Below are 21,599 nucleotides of genomic sequence, written 5' to 3'. Positions count from 1 at the left end.
CACTCACTCACTCACTCACTCACTCACTCACTCACTCACTCACTCACTCACTCACTCACTCACTCACTCACTCACTCACTCACACACACACACACACACCAACCTACATTTTAATTTATGTTGAAGGTTTTTGGGTATCTAGCACTATTTCACCATGTAACACCATGTGTTGCATTGACTATATTCATTTGTAAAATACATAATATTGTAAATGTATGCTTTCAATAAACCTATACATTCTGTAATGATTTGTCTTAAAGTTGTACTATATAAGAATTGAGATCCCTTGTTTCTAGCAGCCTCTTTGGCAGTAGGATGTAACTGCAGGTGAGGCTGTTCTTTCAGAGGCGTCATCTTGTCATGTTCACGGGTGATGGACTCTTTTTTTTTTTTTTTTTTTTTGCTCTTTTGTAAACTTTATTTAAACACATTCACCTCTCTACTTTCGGTCTCTCCCCTATATGTTACTTTCAGTCATGAAAGCACTGTTAAATGTCCTGTGCAACCACTGACTCCTAATGTGTTTAACAAGGAGCGAGCGCCATGACTGCACAGAGGCCGTCATCTGCCTAAATCTGACACACACACACACACACACACACACACACACACACACACACACACACACACACACACACACACACACACACACACACACACACAGTGTATCTGAACCAATGTCTCTCAGAATGAGCAGCAGAGGGACAGACTTAATCCCTGTATCATCTCCACATTTAATGGAAATATTGTACTGCAATGTTTTGAGTTCCCAGCTGAAATGAATACCAAATCCGTTTGCATGACAGTCATTATATCCGTGATTCTACTCTGTCACCTGATGACAGCATTTAGGGAAATAGCTTTCTGTGGTTGTAGACCGTGAGTGTACTTTCCAAAATCACTGGAAAAACAGAATGGGAATTGTGTCCTGGCACTCTTGTTTACATTTGAACCCAGGGTTTGATGGCAGCGTATATGTGCATATAAATGTAAGGGCTTGGAGGTGTTTTCTCGGTGGAGTTGGCTGATAAGGATTCTCAGGTCCAATTCTTAATTGCATTAAGGGACACATATGTGCTCTTGCAAATGGAAAAGGGAGATGTGGATGAAATCACTATCACAATATTAATATAAATGTTCTTTCTTTACTAATGCCATCTTATCCACCTGCCCTGCAATAACTCCTCCTTTGATGAAGGCTATAATATCAAGTTTTTGTTCAAAGTGTCTTAGAGAAGTCTTGCTTCATGATCATTTTAGAGGCTGTAGTTTTGTGCCAATGGACTGTATTGCGTTATATTGAGATTACTTCTTTTTTCAGCCCATCCTCACTGATATAAATGGGATGGAGTGGCTACCGAGTGAATGTCACAATATGGCAAATGTTTGCAAAATTACACATACAATATTCAAAGTAATGTTTAGGGCTGACGTCTTCTGGTCAGTTGGTCGATATTTGCAGATATATAAGATATATTCCAGCTGAAAATGGCAGGCATTCTTCTAAAAACACTCAGCAGGGAGTGCCAGAGTGCTTTGGAGGCACATTGGGGTTTTTTCAGCTGAGATGCCTTGATTCAGCGATTGCCGTTGCTGTGCATGGTAATTGGAGTGCTGTGATCTTTGATACAGAATATCCCAAAGAATTGGAATACCTACAGAAGTAAACATGTCGGCACATATCGCTCCATAGTAAAGTGATTTCAGGTGGTAGAGCCAATCAGGATCGCCGACTGTTGTGAATCAGACAACAATGGTGGCTTACATCGAGGAAGCAGACGTCAACATGGATGCTGCTGTTTCAGCCATGTTGTCCAATCTAGAGAATCTTTCTGCTTTAAAAGAACACCAGAGAACGGCTCTGAAGGCTTTTTTTTGGTGGAAACCATGTTTTCGCCCTTCTCCCGACCGGGTTTGGCAAAAGCTTGATCTACGAAAAGGCTCCGCTGATTACCTTTTATCCGCAAATTTTCCTTGCACAGACGACATTCATCATCTACCGACATTGCTGGAATTGCTGCTTTATCCAAGATGTCGGCTGTTCTGTTGGTTCTGTTGGTTTTCCCTACGTTGCTCTTATCAGCAACACGGGTTGGTTTTGATGTGAGTGGTTGAAGTAGCATGTCAGTAAAGATGACGGACAAGAGCTTAATCCAATCATATGCAAGGATTTTTGGCCCACCCTCCTGAAACCACTTTCCTATGGTGCAATCCCAGATGGATGAGTGAAGCAAGGAGGAACGGAATTCATCTGGCCCGAGTCAGGTTAGCAACAAGTGCACTGTGGACAATGTTGGTTATCTAGAGATAACCTTCAGATAATTTTTTTCCCCATCTATCATGGATTGGTTGAAGAGTAGGTAGAATTTCAGTGGACCAAGATTTTCATTTGGTCCACGAGAGCCCTAGTAATGTTCAATGCAATGAGCCTTGTTGCTTTGGTACTTTCACTACTATGAAATGTGGATATTGTCTTAAACACGTGGTATTAAAAAGGTATTGTGGGTTTGACCATATTAGGAACACACTTTAAAGATGCCAAGGAGAGATGTACAATTTTCTGCCCATTCAGCCAATGTCAAGAGTGCTGAATCAGTGAATGAAGACTGGATCTGACAGAGGATGAGCTAGGAGCAGCATAAGCCTTCAACTTGCCATGATCATCTAACCCAAACAAATTCATGAGATTGAATTTACTTTTTCATGAAACATACCCTCGAGCACATATATGAATGATTTTATGTAAACGTCCACTAATGCGACTTCATTACGTGAATACAGCAGCTTTTGTACAGCTGAATTAGGCCTGTGGCTGTTATTATGTGACCTGAGCGACAGCACGCCCTGCCAGAGGTTATTCCAGTTCATGACAAAATTGACTATTTACATCCATTCCTGAGGGCCAGCCCTCTTTTTCATGTTTTTATTTGTGTGCATGTTTACATAGAGTACCCATTGGTGCATGTTGAGCGACATATCTCTAAACCAGTGTCTTGTTGAACACCTTCATCTCTAGTAAAAGTAGAACCAGTGATTGAAACAATGTCTCATCCCTCCTTCTTCCTTCACTCCACATTAATAAACATTGGACACCATTCTGTTAGACATAACATTGCTCCCCACTATCCCTCACTCCATCTCTACTACCTATCCACTGGAGGTTGCATGTTCTCAAGTCCTCCGGCTCAGTCCCACAGTCCAAAGATATGCAGGTGTTAATTGAGGTTAATTAATTAAGGTTAATTTATTTCTCTAAATTGCCTGTAGGTGTGAATGGTTGTCTGTCTCTATGTGCCCTGTGATAGACTGGCGTCCTGTCCAGGGTGTAAGGACAAGCGGTTGAAGATGGATGGATGGATGGATAGATTCTGCCTCCGGACTGTGTTTTCATTTTGTGGTGACATTATGGACACAAAAATTAGGATTATTCAGACTTGCTGTTACCACAGTATTTTTCATATAAAATGTTACAGGGATAGTACAGATTTTTTTTAAGTGTTATAGTATGAGATACTTATCCATAGTCCGTGTGTCACCTACAGAAGATCGACTGTTAGCATGTCGCCATTTTGGAGAAGCAGTCAGGAATACAGGCATGGAAAGCACATAATATAGTGCTGTTGACGGGAGTAGACACCCAAAAAAATCTAAATCTATATCTTGGACTTTGATAAACCAGGAGAGACATTTTTTTCTATCTTCTGACATTTTATAGACCAAATGATTAAGTGATATATCTAGAAGATAACCTACAGATTAAAAAATAGAACACTTTCTCTTCAAACAAATTATTTCTAAGCCTGTATTCATTGTTTTTCCTTATAAAGCTACTCTCTGTTAGGCTCAAAACTACCTACATATGTTTCAAATTAAAACTACCAGGAAAGGGAGGGATTCTGCCCTTTGAGCCATTGGGAGGCTTTTTATTCAAACCTGCACAGTGGTGGGTATGACACAACTCTCCTGTTGACTCTCTCACTACTGATGGAGTAATGCTGGGGAAAAGCTAAATATATCAGGTAATCATGGAGGAAGTGTTTAGCTTAACAGAACAGTATTCCTCAGTTTTCAATTAGACCAAGGTAGACCGTGAGGGCAACAATTGCATTTCTTCCCAAATACCTTAGTTAAATAATGTCTGAAATAAAGACGTGCTAATACTTAAGAGTCTATGACCCACATGGGTTATTATACTGTATATCTTAATTGGCTGCTTTGTTTTAATGCTCTTAGGGTGCAGAAACTTTGGGAAATTATGATGAGTATTTTTCAGTATTTTGTGATGTGCTGAAGACCAAACTTTTCATTGATTAAACAAGAAAATATTCTGCTTATTGATCGGTTATGAAAATAATTGCAGCCCTTTTTGCATTTAAATTGACACTGTTTCACATCAAAATAATAATTAAAAAAAACAATATTAACAATATTTACTCATTGGAAATATTTCAAAGCTATTTTGCTGAAGAAAAAGGGGTGGGCTGGTGTAGCATGTACACCCCCTGTTGCATAGCATTCACTGCTGCCCAGCACGGTCTTCATGCTCTGTCTACCAAGCCTAGCATTACCAGTGGGCCCAGTGGCTGTTAAGAGCTGATGTCGGGTGTTTTTTTTTCTTTCTCTTTTAATGGAAGGCAGTTATTCACAGACTGGGCTAGTAAATGTCTGCTATTGCCTTAGGAAGCAAAATGGCGGCTGTATATTTCACTGAGGTCACGTCTTTATGCCCTCCCTACTAATGAGATGAAGGAGGGAAGGAAAAAGAAAAAACAGAGTGAAGAAAGGGGGTAGGAAGTGGAGGATGAAAGGGAGAGGTAGAAGAGAGGCAGAAGTAGGTTGAAACATATAACTTAGATGTCCTCGCAATCTCACTGCTTTTGAGTGCAGTTGACAGTGCCAAATCATAACAAAAATTATCTCAAGACACGTTGCATATGGAGAAGGTCATGACCACACTCTATGACTTATTCATAATTTACAGAGACCCAACAATTTCCCACATTAGCAGCAACAAGTTGCACCATCTTTAATAATAATCATTATAATAATAATGGTTATTATTATAGATATCATATACAGTATTATTCCAGCAATGTTATGCACACAGTGGCGACGAAAGCCTTCCCTGTCACACAGGAATGTCGAACAGACCCAGCTCTATGGAGGATGGCAATCTGTCTTGACTGGTTGTGGAGGATGAAAAGGAGAGAGAAAGACACAGAGACGGACAGAAAGACAGGCAGTCCCAGAGATGCCTTGTGTCCTTGTGCCGTCTCTTTTGGCCTCCAGGGGCACACTCTCCCAGAACAAGCTGTGAGTAGAGGACTTGCTTGGGAAGGCGAGAGTCACACATTCGAATCACGTCCCCAGTCCATCCAAGCTGTTGTTGGGCGATGATGGCAGTAATGGTGGAGATGCCAGCCTCCTCCAGGACACTGGTGTTAGTCCATTGATCCTCTCAGGTTATGTTGAGAATTCTCTGGAGGTACCTCTGATGGAAAGCCTCAAGTGCTCTCAAATGCCTGCTGTATGCGGTCCAGACTTCTGACCCAAACAGAAGAGTGGGAAGCAATACTGCTGTGTAGACCAGAATTTTGGTCTTTGGGATTGCTGCTGTTTGGTGGTGGCTGATTGAAGATTTGAGTCTTTTTTATGTTGATGGCCAGACCAAGCTGTTTGTATGCTTTCACGAAGCCAGTCAAGGTGCATTGTATGTCCTCTTCTGAGCGGTATACGATAGCATTATCATCTGCATACTGCAGCTCTGTGATGGATACAATGGTGGTTCGACCCTTAGCCCCTGAATCTGTTGATGTTCAGAAGTCTGTCAGTCCTGTACATAATTTTGAGTTCCAGTGGCAGCTGGTTCCCTGAGAGATGGAGAATGGCTGCGATAAAGATGGAGAACAGCGATGGAGCAATGATGCATCCCTACTGTACTCCTGTGTCGACCCAGAAGGGTTCTGTCTCGTCTCCAAAACCAGTCAGTACAATGGCGGACATGTTGCCGTGCAGTAGCCGCAGCACTCAAATGTATCTTTCCGTGCAGCCAATTTTTGTCAGGACTAGCCAGAGCAATTGTTAACTATGAGTAAGTTAGCCAGCCTACCTCCGTGTAGCGGTTACTCCATGACATTTATTGATGAGAGAAGACACAGGCGTGTTCACAGTAATCTGGTGAACATGCACCAACGACAACTCGATGGGAGGGAGCAGAGGAGCTGGTTGGTAGTGGGGGGAGGGGCGTGAGAGCTGTAAAAATTCGAAATTTTACTGAGTCAACTCGATCTGCCAGACTTGCCGACTGCAGCTATAAGTGGACCAAAGGGCAAAATGGCCCAAGAAATGTGAGAATTTCCCTAAAAGACGTGATTGAGGGACAAAAATTGCCCCCAAAGATTTTAGTAAATGTTATCCTGGCGACACACGAGCTATAGCTGACCAGATCTAAAAATGGGTTGTTTTTATGTGCCACGGCATGGCCGTTCATCTGCTCTTATCCCTGGTTTCCACCTGGTGGTGCATTCTGGATGTGACCCGGGTCTTTCCGTCCTTCATACCACACTGGGGGCATTTCAGAAGTTGTAAGAACACTCTCATTTCTACTGCTACATGATCTGTTCTTTTTCTGCAAGGGTTCTCCTCTAACTGTATGTGAAATATAGATGATATAAACATGGACTTTTAACAGTATTAACCTTGTCTGTAGGCTAACAATAAATCACAATTAAAACATTCAAAAAAGAAAGCATTTAATTCCCTACTTATTTATAGTATTTTCACAAATATTAAGGAAAAATACCAAATCATCAAAATCTTCAATTCAACAAAATTTGGAAGGCAACACATTTTCCCCCACAAATGCTAGTGTTACTTTCCCTGCATTTATAGCAACAATTTGGATGTGATAATCAAGGCCTCCAGACTCTTGAAATTGAAAAACTTTGGAACATTGAAAGTTCTTGAATTTTACTCTCAAAAAGTTTGAAGCGGCAGACTGCGAGTAAATGGCCCAGGGGCCAACTGACTGACGCCACACAGGTGACACTGTTCGGATATCTCTGGGGAGTGAGATAAAAAACACACCTGCAATTACCTCTTATCACCATAGGTGCTGCCAAAGAGAAATGGAGCTCTTTGGAGATTGTGACTTGGTGGTTTCACACTGCTGTGTTGCATCTGCCCTGACAACTGCCTACCTCCAAGAAGCATTTTTAAAAGCAAATCCTGCCGCTATGTGGTTTCAGCATGGTGAACTTTGGGCAGCAGAGAAAAAAACCTATGTGTGTTCTCGTGGGCTGATTTAATATCACTGTGATCAAAACCACCTCCCGTCATGTGGTAGTGTGAAAGTACCTTTAGTCTTTTATCCATCAAATGCTTGAAACTTATATCAAACCTCCCTGGTCTAAAGCTATATTTTCCACCAATAGGTGAGAAAGTTTGGTAGTTTCATTTCAGTATCGTGTTTCTAAGGAGAAGATTATTTGTCAGTTTTGTAAACATCTTGGTTTGTGTGGTTTAAGAAAAGCATAACATGCTTTTCTTAAGTGATGTGCCTTATTGTTCAGTATTCATCCTGTTTGTGTGTGTAGGTCCGATGGATGATGTACTGGATTGTGTTTGCCCTCTACACTGTGGTGGAGACCATCACTGACCTAACACTGGCGTGGTGAGTTGCACACAAATACAAATATATAGTCATATCTCGGATATCACCTATAAAAAACAAAATGTACACAAAATTATTTAAAAATGTATTTATTATCTTGTCTCAGCTGTCCTCTCATATGGACAGTGTTTTGGGGACTGTGTTTTGTGAAAATTCCTCTGCCGATATTGATTATATAGATACTAGGGCTGCAACGATTCATCGAGTTACTCGATTATGAAAATTCCTCGAGGCAAAACATCTGCTTCGAGGCCTCGTTAAATTCCTATGACGCGCCTATGTGCAGGGATCTGATTGTTCCACACTGACCGTTTTTCAGGAAGCACTCCAGCGCGTCATACACGGTCATACATTCTGAATTTAGTTGGCGCCAGAGAAGACTCTGGTTGGCGCGATGGCGGAAAGTCAGACTCAGAATGTCCGTAAACGACAGAGTATCTAAAGTTTGGGATCATTATATATTGAAAGAGGGAGAGAACAAGGTGCAGTGTGTTTACTGCAAAGCAGGCTTACCACTCCAGTACGACGTCAATGATCTGTCTAGAAAACATCCACATGCTGTTTCACCAACAGTCGCTGAAACAAGGTAACGTAGCCTAAGCTTTTACATTGATGTTCGCTGATTTTAATAGCATACTGTATTTGTAGCGATGTCGTGATGCGGTTTGACTAGATATGATGTTTAGCTTTGATGTTAAGTAGCCTAGCTATTCTAAAACGGATAGTTTCAGTCCTTGATTGTGATTGACTGAATCGCGTTAGATGCCGTTGTATATAGCGCGATAAACACACACATTGATCGCATTTCGTTATATAGTAATGCGCTAGCACAACTAGCTCAACAGTTAGAGTGGCTGCGTCTCGTTGTTGCATGTCAACCATTCATATGGAGGAAATATATTTCTTGGCGGAAGCATGATTATCTATGAATCAGTGACGTGCAGTGAGGGTTGGGGTTGGGGAGGCACTGACTCACAAGTCAGATTTACAAACATACAGTAGGATGCCAATCCGGCTGTTAAGACGTGACGTAACACCCTTTCAAAACATGATTTCCGGGTCCAAGCTGTACAGAGCCTCGTATTTCTGCAACACTGCAGTGCTGTGTTCCCCGTTGTCTGAAAAGATCAGAGTTTTTAAAAAGACAACATAATTGTCATTTTACCTCTTTCTTATCGATGAAAAAGATGTCTAACTGATGAAAGAGGTGATCGAGGTGATGTTCACATGTTCGACCGTTGTCTGTTTTGTTTCAATGGAGCATTTGGATCCGGAAATCGTATTTTGAAAGGGTGTTACGTCAGACCTAACAATCGGATAGGATAGGATGAGAGAATAGGAGCCAATAGGATGCTGAAAACCATTTTAAAACACCAGTGCCACTGTATATTGCAGTATATCTTATCTTTACTTGTAAATGACTTCTTGCTTTGACTGAAAGTCCAGCTTTGAAAAATGTCTTAGTTTAGAAATCAAATCCTCCATTTTCAGGGTGAGAAATGACAGCTTGTCGCTAAGCTCTACAGCGTCGCACAGCACACACTGTGTTTACTTTTTGCACAGGGGTCAGAGTTCACCGTGACCTGCTGGCTATCAGGCTGCTCACTATCGCCGCATTTTCCCTGTGGATTTATGTCATATCAATAAGATGTAAATATTACACACACACACACGTAAAATACATTACTGAACACCATGGAAAAGAAGACGTATACTTTTATTACATAAAAGTGTCCTCAACCATCATATTGGAAACATACACACCCTCTGCACGCGCTCAATTGTTGCATAATTCAAAGTCCTCCTCCACTCAAAAAAGTGTTTTTTATTCTGTTTTTGTCCTCTTAAATGTCTGAAACTGACTATAGTGACTTGTATCCGAGCAAAGTTTATCATTAGAGAGGTGTTTTATACGATGGCCCTGAGAACTCACAGCACTGCAAGTTTAGAAAACACACAACACAATCAATTTGACAACACATGCGCAGAATTTAGAATAATTAATTAATTCTTTAATTAACCAAAAGCTTTGCAGCGACCCGCCGCGGTCAGGTGCGGTCCCGTCACTCACATACTATGCTTAAAGAAACGTAATCATCTATGATTCCATCGTCCTTTCCTGCTACACTGGTGTTGGCTCGCTTCCTCCGTGTCGGCAGTTTAGGGGAAAGTTAAGGGAAACTTAACAGCTGAGGGACTGCTCCTCTGTTTTCTACACCTCTCAATCTTCTGAAAGCGTGTTAGACATTTTAGGTAAATCATTAAAGCTGTCTGAAACCAATTTTGACATTCATGACACTACAACATAGTTAGTGAACCCAGACTTTATTAAAAAAGTGTTTTGAAAGACTTACCTACTGGCCCCGGTACCAGCTCCTCTCGTATTAAAGTCCATTCAAGTTGATTACCAAATACAATCCAAAAGGAAGGAGCCCATTGATGATTTATTTAGGAATCTGTCGCCTCTTCCAATTTCTTCTGGGGACATGGAAAAAAGTGTCCAGTACGGTGCAGTTGATGAGGGATGGGGAATCCTCCGTAACAGTCACACAGCGTTTTGCAGTATTCAATGATTCCAGGCCACAGTGAAAAATGTCACTCTGTTAGCATTAGGCACACCAAAAAATGCCAACACACTGAGACTGATGCTATGTCTGATGCGCCTCTACCTGTAGAACCTTCAACAGACGTCCTTGCCCCCTCGTGTGAAATTTCGGTGCTGCAGGGAAAGTTGCTCTCTGGGACTTTTCTAAACCTTTTACATCTATTATTAACTTACAGTTTACCAAACTGCCACAAACCACAAAGTTTACGTGTTTTGTTGGAATAAATTAGCAATGGGCTCCTTCCTTTTGGATTGACTTTGGTAATCCACTTGAATGGACTTTACTACAAGAGGAGCTGGTACAGGGGCCAGTAGGTAAGTCTTTAAAACACTCTTTTAATAAACTCTGGGTTCACTAACTACGTTGTTGGTGCTGCAGTTTATGTGCAAGGACTCTTCTAATGCTACTGCAGAGGTTTGGTGTTATTTTGAGCATCATTAGTGGTTAAAAAAGACGTTAAATGCCTTCACCATACTGATCAGTGTTAGCCAAGTCTGAATGTTAGCGACTCTCCGGGATTTCTCCGTTAATAGTTTATACACAAAAAACTGTCTTGATGGCTTATTTGATGATGAGACACTTTCAATTCTACAAATGTATTTGCCAACACAAATAAAACGTACGCAGGCCCAGGTCACAACCCAGTCTCTAGGAATGACTGACCTTCCCTATTGCCCGATTCATACATTCAGGTTCAAACACTGGCAATGCAAAAGATAGCGCTGTGGGAAATGCCCTTTCAAGGTGAAACTCACTTTTATTGTGAGCTGAGAAATGTCCACATTTTGTGTTTTAAAGAACAACTTGCAGGTTCCCAGACACCAATGAATCAGTGTGAAGGAAAATAAGGCAGAAATTAGATCTTAAAACAAACAAACATCTGGGGCCTTTTTTTGAAGGACAATTTATTTTCCAAATCCAAAAAAGAAGTAACAGCCTCTACTGTACCTCCTTTGTGGTAGTTCCTACCACAGTAGGTGTCTCCAGGACGGACCCCAATTTTCCGTGACATACAAACACACACACACACAGACTCACAGACTCACAAGCTGAAAACAAACCCAGCAACACTGTCGTCACTGGTAACATTTTACAATGCAAGCTGCTCTTTACATGCTGACTCCATGATCCTGAGAATGGCCTCCTTTGCACAAATACTGGACATGTTGGTTTGTTCTACAAGCCTTCTCCTCCTTTTTTAGTGTTTGCTTGCCTGGTCAATTCTACCCTGGCATCACCTCTTTTCAATTTCCACTGGGCTTTATTGACCGTGCAGACCAAGACACAATTTGATAGACCTCCAACCAATCAGAGTAACACATGCTAGTTGAGGCAGTGCTTGGTCTTTTATTGGAGCAGGAAAAAATGGCGGCCAGGTCACAAACTTTTTCAAATGTTGTTGTTTGGGTCCAGGTTTCCTCTCTATTATGAGCTGAAGATAGCCTTTGTGATCTGGCTGCTGTCCCCCTACACCAGAGGAGCAAGTCTCATTTACAGAAAGTGTCTGCACCCTCTGCTGTCCTCCAAAGAGAGAGTAAGATCATCTATCCGTCCCTCCATTCTTTTGTTGTCATTCTGATATAGTTACACTGTTTTGTACTTGATTACACCCTACTACTGGAAGTAATTGATTGTGTCCCTGTAGGAAATAGATGAGTATATTGTGCAGGCCAAAGAGAGGAGCTATGAGACCATGGTCAACTTCGGCAAGCAGGGATTGAGCATCGCAGCCACCGCCGCTGTCACTGCAGCTGTCAAGGCAAGTGTCTCTGGCTTTTACTCTATATTCTATTTGATATTTGTTTTAAAATGACACTTTTACTTTATTATTTCACTCACTGGTTTACTTAAACACTTTTCTGTATTTTTAAAAATTCATTCTATACTTGTGGTATCTCAACCCATTGATTTCCCATGAATCCCATGGCTTCCTGTTCCCTGTCCCTTACATCTTTGTCTTTACTGAGGAGGATAAACATTTTAAAAGTACTTTTCTTGATTCTTTTTCACTATCCGACTTTGTAAGAAATGGTTAGAGCTTTAGCACCCTTCACTTTTTACCTGTTTTATGCACCAAAGCAGTCCAGCAGATTGTTTTTCCAAATTCACCCAGTTGGTATAGAAAGCTCCCACTTGGCTTGCTAAATCATGTAGAACGCAGACAGAAATAGTGTAAATGCTACACCCGGTCATTATAAAATCTTAACTTGAAGATGAGAAACATTGTGCTCATGCAAATGTGTCCACTGTGAATGTGTCTCGAAAGCACCTTATTTTCCCACAGCTGTCACTGACACTCTCCGTATAAATGAAGCGTGTGTGAACTGGTTTCATCAGCATTGTGTGAATGCCTGAGTGTGTCAGATAATCCTCGTTGATCTCCTGTCTAAGGCTTCCCTCACTGAGGTAATCCCAGGCAGTGGGAATCTACTATTAGATAGAAAATCAAGTTATTAGATCCACATTTACAGCACATGCTATCAAGCATAGATTTAGGCTACATCCTAGGGGTGTATGGTGTAAATGGTATAGATTGTAGGACAGTAGGAATTTGTGTTAGGGTATGGATGCGGATCTGGCCCGCGATGGAATATATACTGGCCCTTAGAGTAGAAGCCTATGTGAAAAAGTAATTCCTGGCAGTAGTGGCCGATGTTGACTGCTGTCCTCTCGCATATCAGCGCAACTGTCTCAGCGTGTCAGATACCTTGCCCTGGAAGACTTGCTCCATGCGCTTCCTGTAGGCACGTGGCCACAACAGACCACTACGCACACTCCCGTTACACACGCTCCTGTAACACTCTTCTTCGTGTGCTACTGCATCGCTCCTCTCCACAACAGCTCACTTTGCACCTGTTGTTCTTGCAATTGTTTCAGTCTGGTTAAATCCTTGGTTAAATTACAACCACTATGTCTCTTTGTACTTTGAAAAAACAAAAGGCTGGCACCAGCAATTCGACAGCGAATAGACAAAGAAGTATTTGTTTATAACTGTCACAGTGAAGTCTGTGTGTTTACTCTGCAACGAGTGTATATGGCTGTAAAGCATTTATATAGACATTTAAGGATAAATCAATATACCATGATATAATACTGTTACCGTCTATGCTTGAAATTATACTGTGATATACATTTTAGACCATATGGTACAGCCCTACTACATCCACACTACTACATTTTCATTTTAAAACGCATGACTTGCTACGTTTTACGCCTCATGTCAACTCTTATCTGGTGTTTCCGAGCCGCAAAAACGCTGCTGAGCCCTTTTTAGTTAGTTAGTGAAAAATCCAGGGTTACGTTTTAGTCTGATGGGCGGAAAAAGAGGCTGATTCCAAATATAAGGACTTCACCGTAGTTACAGATTCTTGGACATTGCGAGTAGGGATGGGCGTTTACAGTCATTTCAATATTCGAATACTCTCATTACCTGATAAACTAGTACACGATTACTCTTAGTAAAAAAAAAAAAAATGGCAGGTCCGTTTTTTTTAACCCACGCAGTTTACAGCGACGTCATGATTCTGTCACTTTCTGACTAAATAGAATCATGGTAATTATATATTCATATTCTTAATTTTACAAACTAACGAAATTCGTTAAAGCAAGTAATTTGGTGCCTTTAACATCCAGATATAAATGTAAGACAGATTCCTGTTGGTATGACCTGCAGACAGAAGCCCCTCCCTCTCTTTTCTCCGCTGAATATTTGGATGGACTCTGTGTTTTCAATTATGCATCTGTTCCGTTTTGTGCTTTTAAAGTTATGTCAAGAGTGTTGCAGGGAGCGAGCGGAGAGAAGCAACACACTGTCTCCACAGCGTCTCTCTCCTTTCCGCACTCTTTTTATTAGTGCTTTTTCCTGTAAGTCGTCGTGCTAACCTTAGCCAACTATGTTTGTTAACTTTCTTACATGTTTTTTGTCCGTTTGTCCGTTTTGTCTCTATTTCTGCCGACCGCGTCTCTGTCTGGACGCAACAATGCGGCGGCTCCATAGTTTACACCTGTGCACAGCTGTTGTCGCTAGCACCAACGGCGCTAATGCGGGAGAGGCCTGAAATCCCCACAGAACTGAGAAGAAAGTACAGGGGATGTAAGGCTGGACATAAACACCAGGAAAAGAAGAGGAGATATAAACCATCTCTCCCTTCCATCACCATGGGGAACGTGAGGTCACTGGCTAATAAGACGGACGAGCTGGCGGGCCTGGTGAAGACTCAGTGGATGTATTGTGTGAGCAGTGTGCTGTGTTTCACGGAGATGTGGCTCCACGAGGACATCCCGGACTCTAACGTAACTGTGGACGGCTTTCAGACTGTTCGGGGTGGACAGGAGTCAGGAGTGGCAAGAGGAAAGGTGGGAGACTTGCTATTCTTTTTAACAACAAGTGGTTTCATCCAGGACACGTTACTGTAAAGGAGCGTGTGTGCAGCCCGGACATTGAGCTGCTTGCCGTGAGTCTGCGGCCTTACTACCTGCCGAGGGAGTTTTCACACGTGATCGAGTGGCGTCATCCACACCGTCGTCGTGGGCCTTCAGACACGGCACCCAGACGCATTCATTGCAATATCTGGGGACCTCAACCACATCACTCTGGCTGCAACACTGCCAACTTTCAAGCAGTTTGTGGACTGTCCCACCAGGGAAAACAAGACACTGGACCTGCTGTATGCTAATGTTAAGGAGGCTTACAGCTCCACTGCCCTTCCTCCTCTTGGATGATCAGACCACAACCTCATCCACCTGCAGCCCCTGTATAAGCCCCAAGTCCAGCGGCTTCCTGTGACCACCAGGACTGTGAGGAGATGGTCACAGGAGACTGATGAAGCTTTACAGGGCTGCTTTGAACTCACAGACTGGGATTTGCTCTGTAATTCACACGGAGAGGACCTTGATGATCTCACGGACTGCATAACAGGATACATCAATTCCTGTGTGGACAGCGTTGTTCCTACAGTGACTGTACGCTGTTTCCCAAATAACAAGTCGTGGGTCACCAGAGACATCAAGGTCCTGCTGAATGCGAAGAAGAGGGTCTTCAGAGAAGGGGACAGAGAGCAGATGAGGCAGGTCCAGAGGGAGCTGAAGGAGAGGATCCAACAGGGCAAAGACACCTACAGGACGAAGCTGGAGCACAAACTCCAGCAGAACAAATTTGAAGGACGTGTGGAGCGACATGAGGAGCATCACTGGCTACAAACCATCTGGTAGCCAGACAGTAGGAGGTGGTAGTGAACGTGCCAGTGAGCTGAATATGTTCTTCAACAGATTTGATGAAAGGGCTCTGGACCACCCCCCCACTGCTCCTCCACAACCACCCACCTCCAAACCTCCAACCCTGCTGACACCCCCCCCCCCCTCAATTCCTTCCTGATTTTGCCCTACCTGTCCCCCCCCCCCCCTGAGCTGTGCCGGCTCCTCTCAGGCAAGGCAGCAGGTCCCGACGGTGTCAGCCCGAGGGTCCTCAAAACATGTGTGATCCAGCTGTGTGGAGTCCCTGTGCTGTGGAAGACATCCTGCCTGGTACCAGTACCAAAGAAGGTGCGTCCCAGCACCTCCGAAGACTACAGACCAGTGGCGCTGACGACGCACCTGTCACTTTATATCACCCCTACATCACTTTATTTTGTGGTACTGTAACTTACTGCTGCTACACTTACTGTGCTTTACTGTTACCTAGTTCTGTAGGAAATTCTGCTACATTTCACTGGTTTACTGTAACGTATCTCAGTAAAATGCTACTACACTGTACTTTACTGTAACTTACTTACTTCAGTAAGAAATGCTGCCACACTTCACTGTGCCATACTGTCACTTAGTTCTGTAGGAAATCTGCTACATTTTTAACAATGTTATCACTTATCGCTCCTTCTCACTTATTTAGTTTGTACTTATTTTATTTCAATCTGCTGCTAAACTGCACAGTGCGTATTGTTGTATATTGTATATACCTACGCTTAACCACAATGTCTGTTGCACTCTGTCACACTTATGACTTATTTTACGTTAGCTTTATTTTGATTTGATTATGTTAGCTTATTGTTCCTCTGATTCTTTCACATCTTTGTATTGAAACTGTGTCACAATAATTTCCCTCGGGATAAATAAAGCTTCTTGAATCTTGAATTGAATCTTGAATCTGAGGGCTGTCCAAATCCACAATTTATTTAGTCCACACGGGAACTCAAGTGGACCTCTCTGCAGACTTACAGGGAGTACGCTTGCCAGACTTCATTGATTAAATTACCCACATTCCGATGCAATATGGACGTGATAAGGCCCATCTTTATCATCAGAGCTTTGCAGGCTCTCACCCACGAAGACAGTGAACTTGTCACAGTACATACCACTCAAGTCCACAAGGCATCAGTCAGCAAGTCCGATGGGTTTCAGCTGGAGACGTTTGGAGACAATGACACAGGCACCCACTTCTCTTCCTGATTGGGTCTTTGTCAGCCGCTGGCTCATGGGCCTGTTTACCTGTTTGCAACACTTCCTGTCCGCCTGTGTGCTGTGGTTATGCCGTAATCTGCAAGCTGTCTTCTGTTGCTTTCGGAGATTGTTTATTCCTGTGCCTGCTTGGTTGGACTGCTGGACTCTTAGTACTGTGTACTGTCTGTCGGTGTTTTACCGAGTTTGCCACTCAAATATCCGGGTTTCAACTAGGTCTCTCCATCTGGGTCAACGGCACAGAGCTTAGTATTACGATAAGCCTAGCCACGCTAACAGCACAGGAAAATGAGACTGAAGCCGAAACCTGAGGCAAAACCGGATAAATAATATGTTATGCTCACACAAGTAAATTAGCTACTCCAACAGCAGCAAGAGATGTTCCCTGCACTAATACGTTGATTGTGAACACAAAGTGGTCCAGGTTCACTTTGCACTTCGCTGCACAGACGAGCACTCGAAAAAATAAATAGACAGAACTGTCCGCTCATTACACCAGCAAAACTAATGGATGAGGAGTACAGTAGTTTGGTTTGAGGACACTCAGGGTTTCTTACAGTGTTCACATCTTGCAGAAGCCAAAACATACTATTGCCGATGACAGTGAATCATCTATCAGTCATTCCTTTAGAATATATGTTGGCCACTGGTTTACTAATGCACTAATGATAAGCAGTGACAAAACCATATTATTTACATCAAGTGCCAAATAGCTGAGTAGTTAACAAATAAAAGTACACGACTTTTGCCTGTTACAAATGTGTATTTTCTCTACTTAATTGAGATGTACTGTATGTGTCCTCACAGTGACACCAGAAGCTCTCCTGTCTCTACTTACATTTAACATGCAATAATCACTTATCAAAGCTGCAGTGCCTATAGAAAGTCATGATACCCTTTTGAAATAGTCACTTTTTTTGTCTTATAGCCAGAAATGATAATACATAAAAATATATATTTTTACAGTGTGATTCACACATTTTGCCTTACAATAGGGCAAACTATCTCAGCACAACAAGAGCAAAGAGAGACAAACCAAGAAATTTCACAATTTGCAATCCCGGGACACTGGCAAAAACACAGAAATACTCACTTGGAGGCAAAAAAATGACTTTCCATCAAAGGAAGAAACACAAAACCGATGGGTTAAGAATTTGTCTGACAGAGATCTTTCCCACCCAGAGAAGGAGGTCTTAGCCAAGGGCTTGAACTTTGCCATGACACCAAAAGAGGTACCCGTTGTGGAGTTGATTACGGCTACGGAATCAGCTATAAAGAAAAACAACCTTAATGGAACTGAGGCTGAACAGCTAAGGTTGAAAGTGTCAGCAGCGTTGTCCCAGGCTAAGGTCCCCCCATCCAACCTCACCATTGAGGAGAGAAAAGCAGTAACGGCACTGAGCAAAGACCACAGCATCACTATCCTTCCAGCAGACAAGGGTAGATGCACAGTTGTTCTCAATACAACTGATTATCAGGCAAAGATCTCTGCATTACTCAGTGACTCTAACACTTATGAAACTCTGAAACGAGACCCTACCAGCGGTTACAAAAAGAATTGATAGAATGTCTACAGCAACTACGAAAAGAAGGAGTCATTAGCAAACCACAGTATTACAGGCTTTACCCCCAGGACTCAACCCCCTGCTTATATGGACTCCCAAAAATCCATAAAGAAGGGGCCCCGCTCAGGCCCATTGTCAGCAGCATAAACTCGGTCACTTATAACATTGCCAAGCATGTTGCCAATATTCTGGCACCACTGGTGGGAAACACCCCACGCCACATCCAAAACTCCATGGACTTTGTGAACAAAGTCCGAGACCTAAAAATGGATCCAGATGAAACCATGGTGTCCTACGATGTGACTTCCTTGTTCACCTGTATTCCAACCATGGAGGCCTTGGCCACGGTAAGAGAGCGGCTCACACAGGACATTTCCTTACAAAACCGAACAAATCTCAAACCAGACCACATTTGCCAACTTCTGGATTTGTGCCTGAATACCACATATTTCCAGTTTAATGGCATTTTTTACAGACAGAAACACGGCTGTGCCATGGGTTCACCAGTGTCCCCGATTGTGGCAAATCTGTACATGGAGGAGGTAGAGGGCAAGGCGTTGAACTCCTTTAAAGGAGTAACCCCAAGCCATTGGTTCAGATATGTGGACGACACATGGGTTAAAATCAAATCCAAAGAGGTGCAAACTTTTACTGAACATATCAACTCAGTGGACAGAAACATCAAGTTCACCAGAGAGGAAGTTAAAGACAACAGCTTGCCCTTCTTGGACTGTGACGTCCATATGGAGAATGACAGGAGCCTCCACATAGGGGTATACAGAAAACCCACTCACACGGATCAATATCTACTTTTCGACTCTCACCACCCTTTGGAACACAAGCTTGGCGTTATCAGAACACTGCAGCACAGAGCTGATAACGTACCCACTAGCTCACAGGCTCAAGGGGAAGAACGCAAGCACCTGAGAGGCGCCCTCACAACTTGTGGCTACCCCAGCTGGACCTTTGTTAAAACGGCAGCTGCCTCCAGAAAGAAAACCAAAGTGGTTGAGAAAGAAAAAGATAACAGGAGAAACAACATAGTCATCCCATATGTGGCTGGGGTATCGGAGAAACTCAGGAGGATTTTCAACAAACACTGCATCCCTGTGTATTTCAAACCCGGTAACACACTCAGACAGAGACTAGTACATCCGAAGGACAGAACACCACACCACCACAAAAGCAACCTGGTTTATGCTGTCCAATGCAACGAGGAATGCAAAGATCTTTACATTGGAGAAACAAAACAACCACTGCATAAACGCATGGCCCAACACAGGAGAGCTAACTCCTCAGGCCTGGACTCGGCTGTCCACTTACACCTCAAGGAGAAAGCCCACTCCTTTGATGACAGCAACGTCCAAATCTTGGACAGAGAGGACAGATGGTTTGAAAGAGGAGTAAAAGAAGCTATCTATGTTAAAGTGGAGAAACCATCGCTAAACAGAGGAGGGGGTCTGAGACACCACTTATCTCCAATTTACAATGCCGCCCTTTCGTCCCTTCCCAGGAGATTCAACAATCTAACCTCAAAGGACAACTGTTCACACATGGCCCGGGTGACCCCAACGACTGTCGTTCAGACTCAATAGAGCACTAACGACGTCGAAACCAACTGCCCACCACCGACTGTCACTCTAACGACGGGCGTGGGCACTTGGAGCACAAAGGGTTTCAGTGACATCATCGGCCTTGTGAGAGGTTAAATACCTGGATCTCCACACCAGTTAGTTGGACCAGTCCCAGCCTGGTCAGATGCGTACATGAACTGATGAAGCCTCTTGGATGAGAGGTGAAACGTCTTCCTAGACAAACAACCAGTCCAGTTGTTTTTGACTGAAATTGCTTTGAGGATAACGATGACCTGGACGAATGAGAACATTCACAGGCTTACAATAGGGAATTTTTTTTTTTTTTTTTATAATTTCTGAAAATAAATTAAAAAATTAAGTCAAATTCTGTGGTGAGTGGTGACGGACTGCACATTCAATTCCATCCAAATATGTTCTGTAGGATTCAGGGCTCTGACTAGGCCACTCTAGGACGTTCACCTTCCTGTCCTTTAGCCACTGTGTTGTTTTTATGGCGGTGTGTTTTGGGTCATTGTCATGCTGGAAGGTGAACCACCTGCCCATTTTCAAGTGTCTAACAGAGGGCTGCAAGTTTTCCTCAAGAATTTGGGTGTACATGGCAGCATCCATTTTCCTTCAATCCTGACCAATGGCCTAGTCCCTACTGAAGAGAAACAAGCCCACAACATAATGCTGCCACCAACATGCTTCACTGTAGGGATGGTGTGTTTTGGCTGGTGTGCTGTGTTTTGTTTCTGCCAAACATAGCTCTTGGAGTTCAGCCCAAAAAGTTCAGTCTCTGTCTCATCTGACCATGTAACCTTTTGCCACATTGCATCAGAATCTTCAATATGTTTTTATATGACACTCATTGTGACATTTTATAAGAAGAAGCTTCTTTATTGCCACCCTGCCATACATGTAGAACTTGTGAAATTGTGGTCCCATGCACAGATCGACCAACCTCTACCATTAAGACTTGTAACTCCTTCAAGGTCACCATGGGCCTCCTGGTAGCTTCCCTGATCAATATTTTCCGGCTTGGTCATCCAGTTTGGAGGGGCGGCCCGATCACGGTATGGTCTGGGTGGTGCCATATTCAATTTCAATTCAATTTCATTCACAGTGCCAATTCATAACAAAAGTTACCTCAGGACATTTTACGTATGGAGTAGGTAAAGACCACACTCACCACACCCAACAATTCCCCCTTGAGTACACAGTGGCAACGAAAACCTTACCTTCAACAGGCAGGAACGTCGAACAGACCCAGCTCTATGGAGGACGGCCATATGCCTTCCACTTCTGGAAAATACTCTGAACGGTACTCAGAGGGATAGTTAAAGTGAAATCTTTTTATATCCTTCTCCTAACTTGTGCCTATCCACAACTTTATCCTGCAGCTCTTTTGAAAGCATCTTTCCAACCTTGTTGAATTCTTTGTGTTCCGATGCACTAGTAATTAAAAACTGAGAATGTTTATAATGGTTATTCTAAAGGGACTCATCACTTTTCCAACAGGGCTATTCTAGTTCTTCATTTTGTATTAATTTTCAGAAATTTTGAAAAAAAAAATTCTCTGGAATGTTGTAAGGCAAAATGTGTAAATGTTTTTTTTTTTATGTATGATCATTTCATCAACAAAAAAAGTGACTTTCATAAGGGTATCAAAACTTTTTTTTTTTAAGCACTGTATGCCTCTCTCTCATTCTCCAGCATTCCAGTCTCATGC

At 42.7% G+C, this 21,599-nt stretch overlaps 1 protein-coding gene across 1 annotated transcript in view; it reads left to right on the top strand.

The window, feature by feature from the left end:
- Positions 1-21,599, top strand: part of reep3b (receptor accessory protein 3b) — a 91,229-nt gene that overhangs the window by 44,589 nt on the left and 25,041 nt on the right. Inside the window, exons 3-5 of the mRNA XM_083932684.1 lie at positions 7,596-7,672; positions 11,692-11,812; positions 11,924-12,037. Coding sequence (XP_083788810.1) covers positions 7,596-7,672; positions 11,692-11,812; positions 11,924-12,037 — 312 coding nt within the window. The remainder of the gene's footprint in view (positions 1-7,595; positions 7,673-11,691; positions 11,813-11,923; positions 12,038-21,599) is intronic.

Source organism: Echiichthys vipera, assembly GCF_963691815.1.
Source record: "Echiichthys vipera genome assembly, chromosome: 18".
In the NCBI taxonomy this organism is placed as follows: domain Eukaryota; kingdom Metazoa; phylum Chordata; class Actinopteri; order Perciformes; family Trachinidae; genus Echiichthys; species Echiichthys vipera.
The sequence above is the reverse complement of the archived record's forward strand: the minus strand, read 5'-3'. Positions and strand labels throughout refer to the sequence as shown.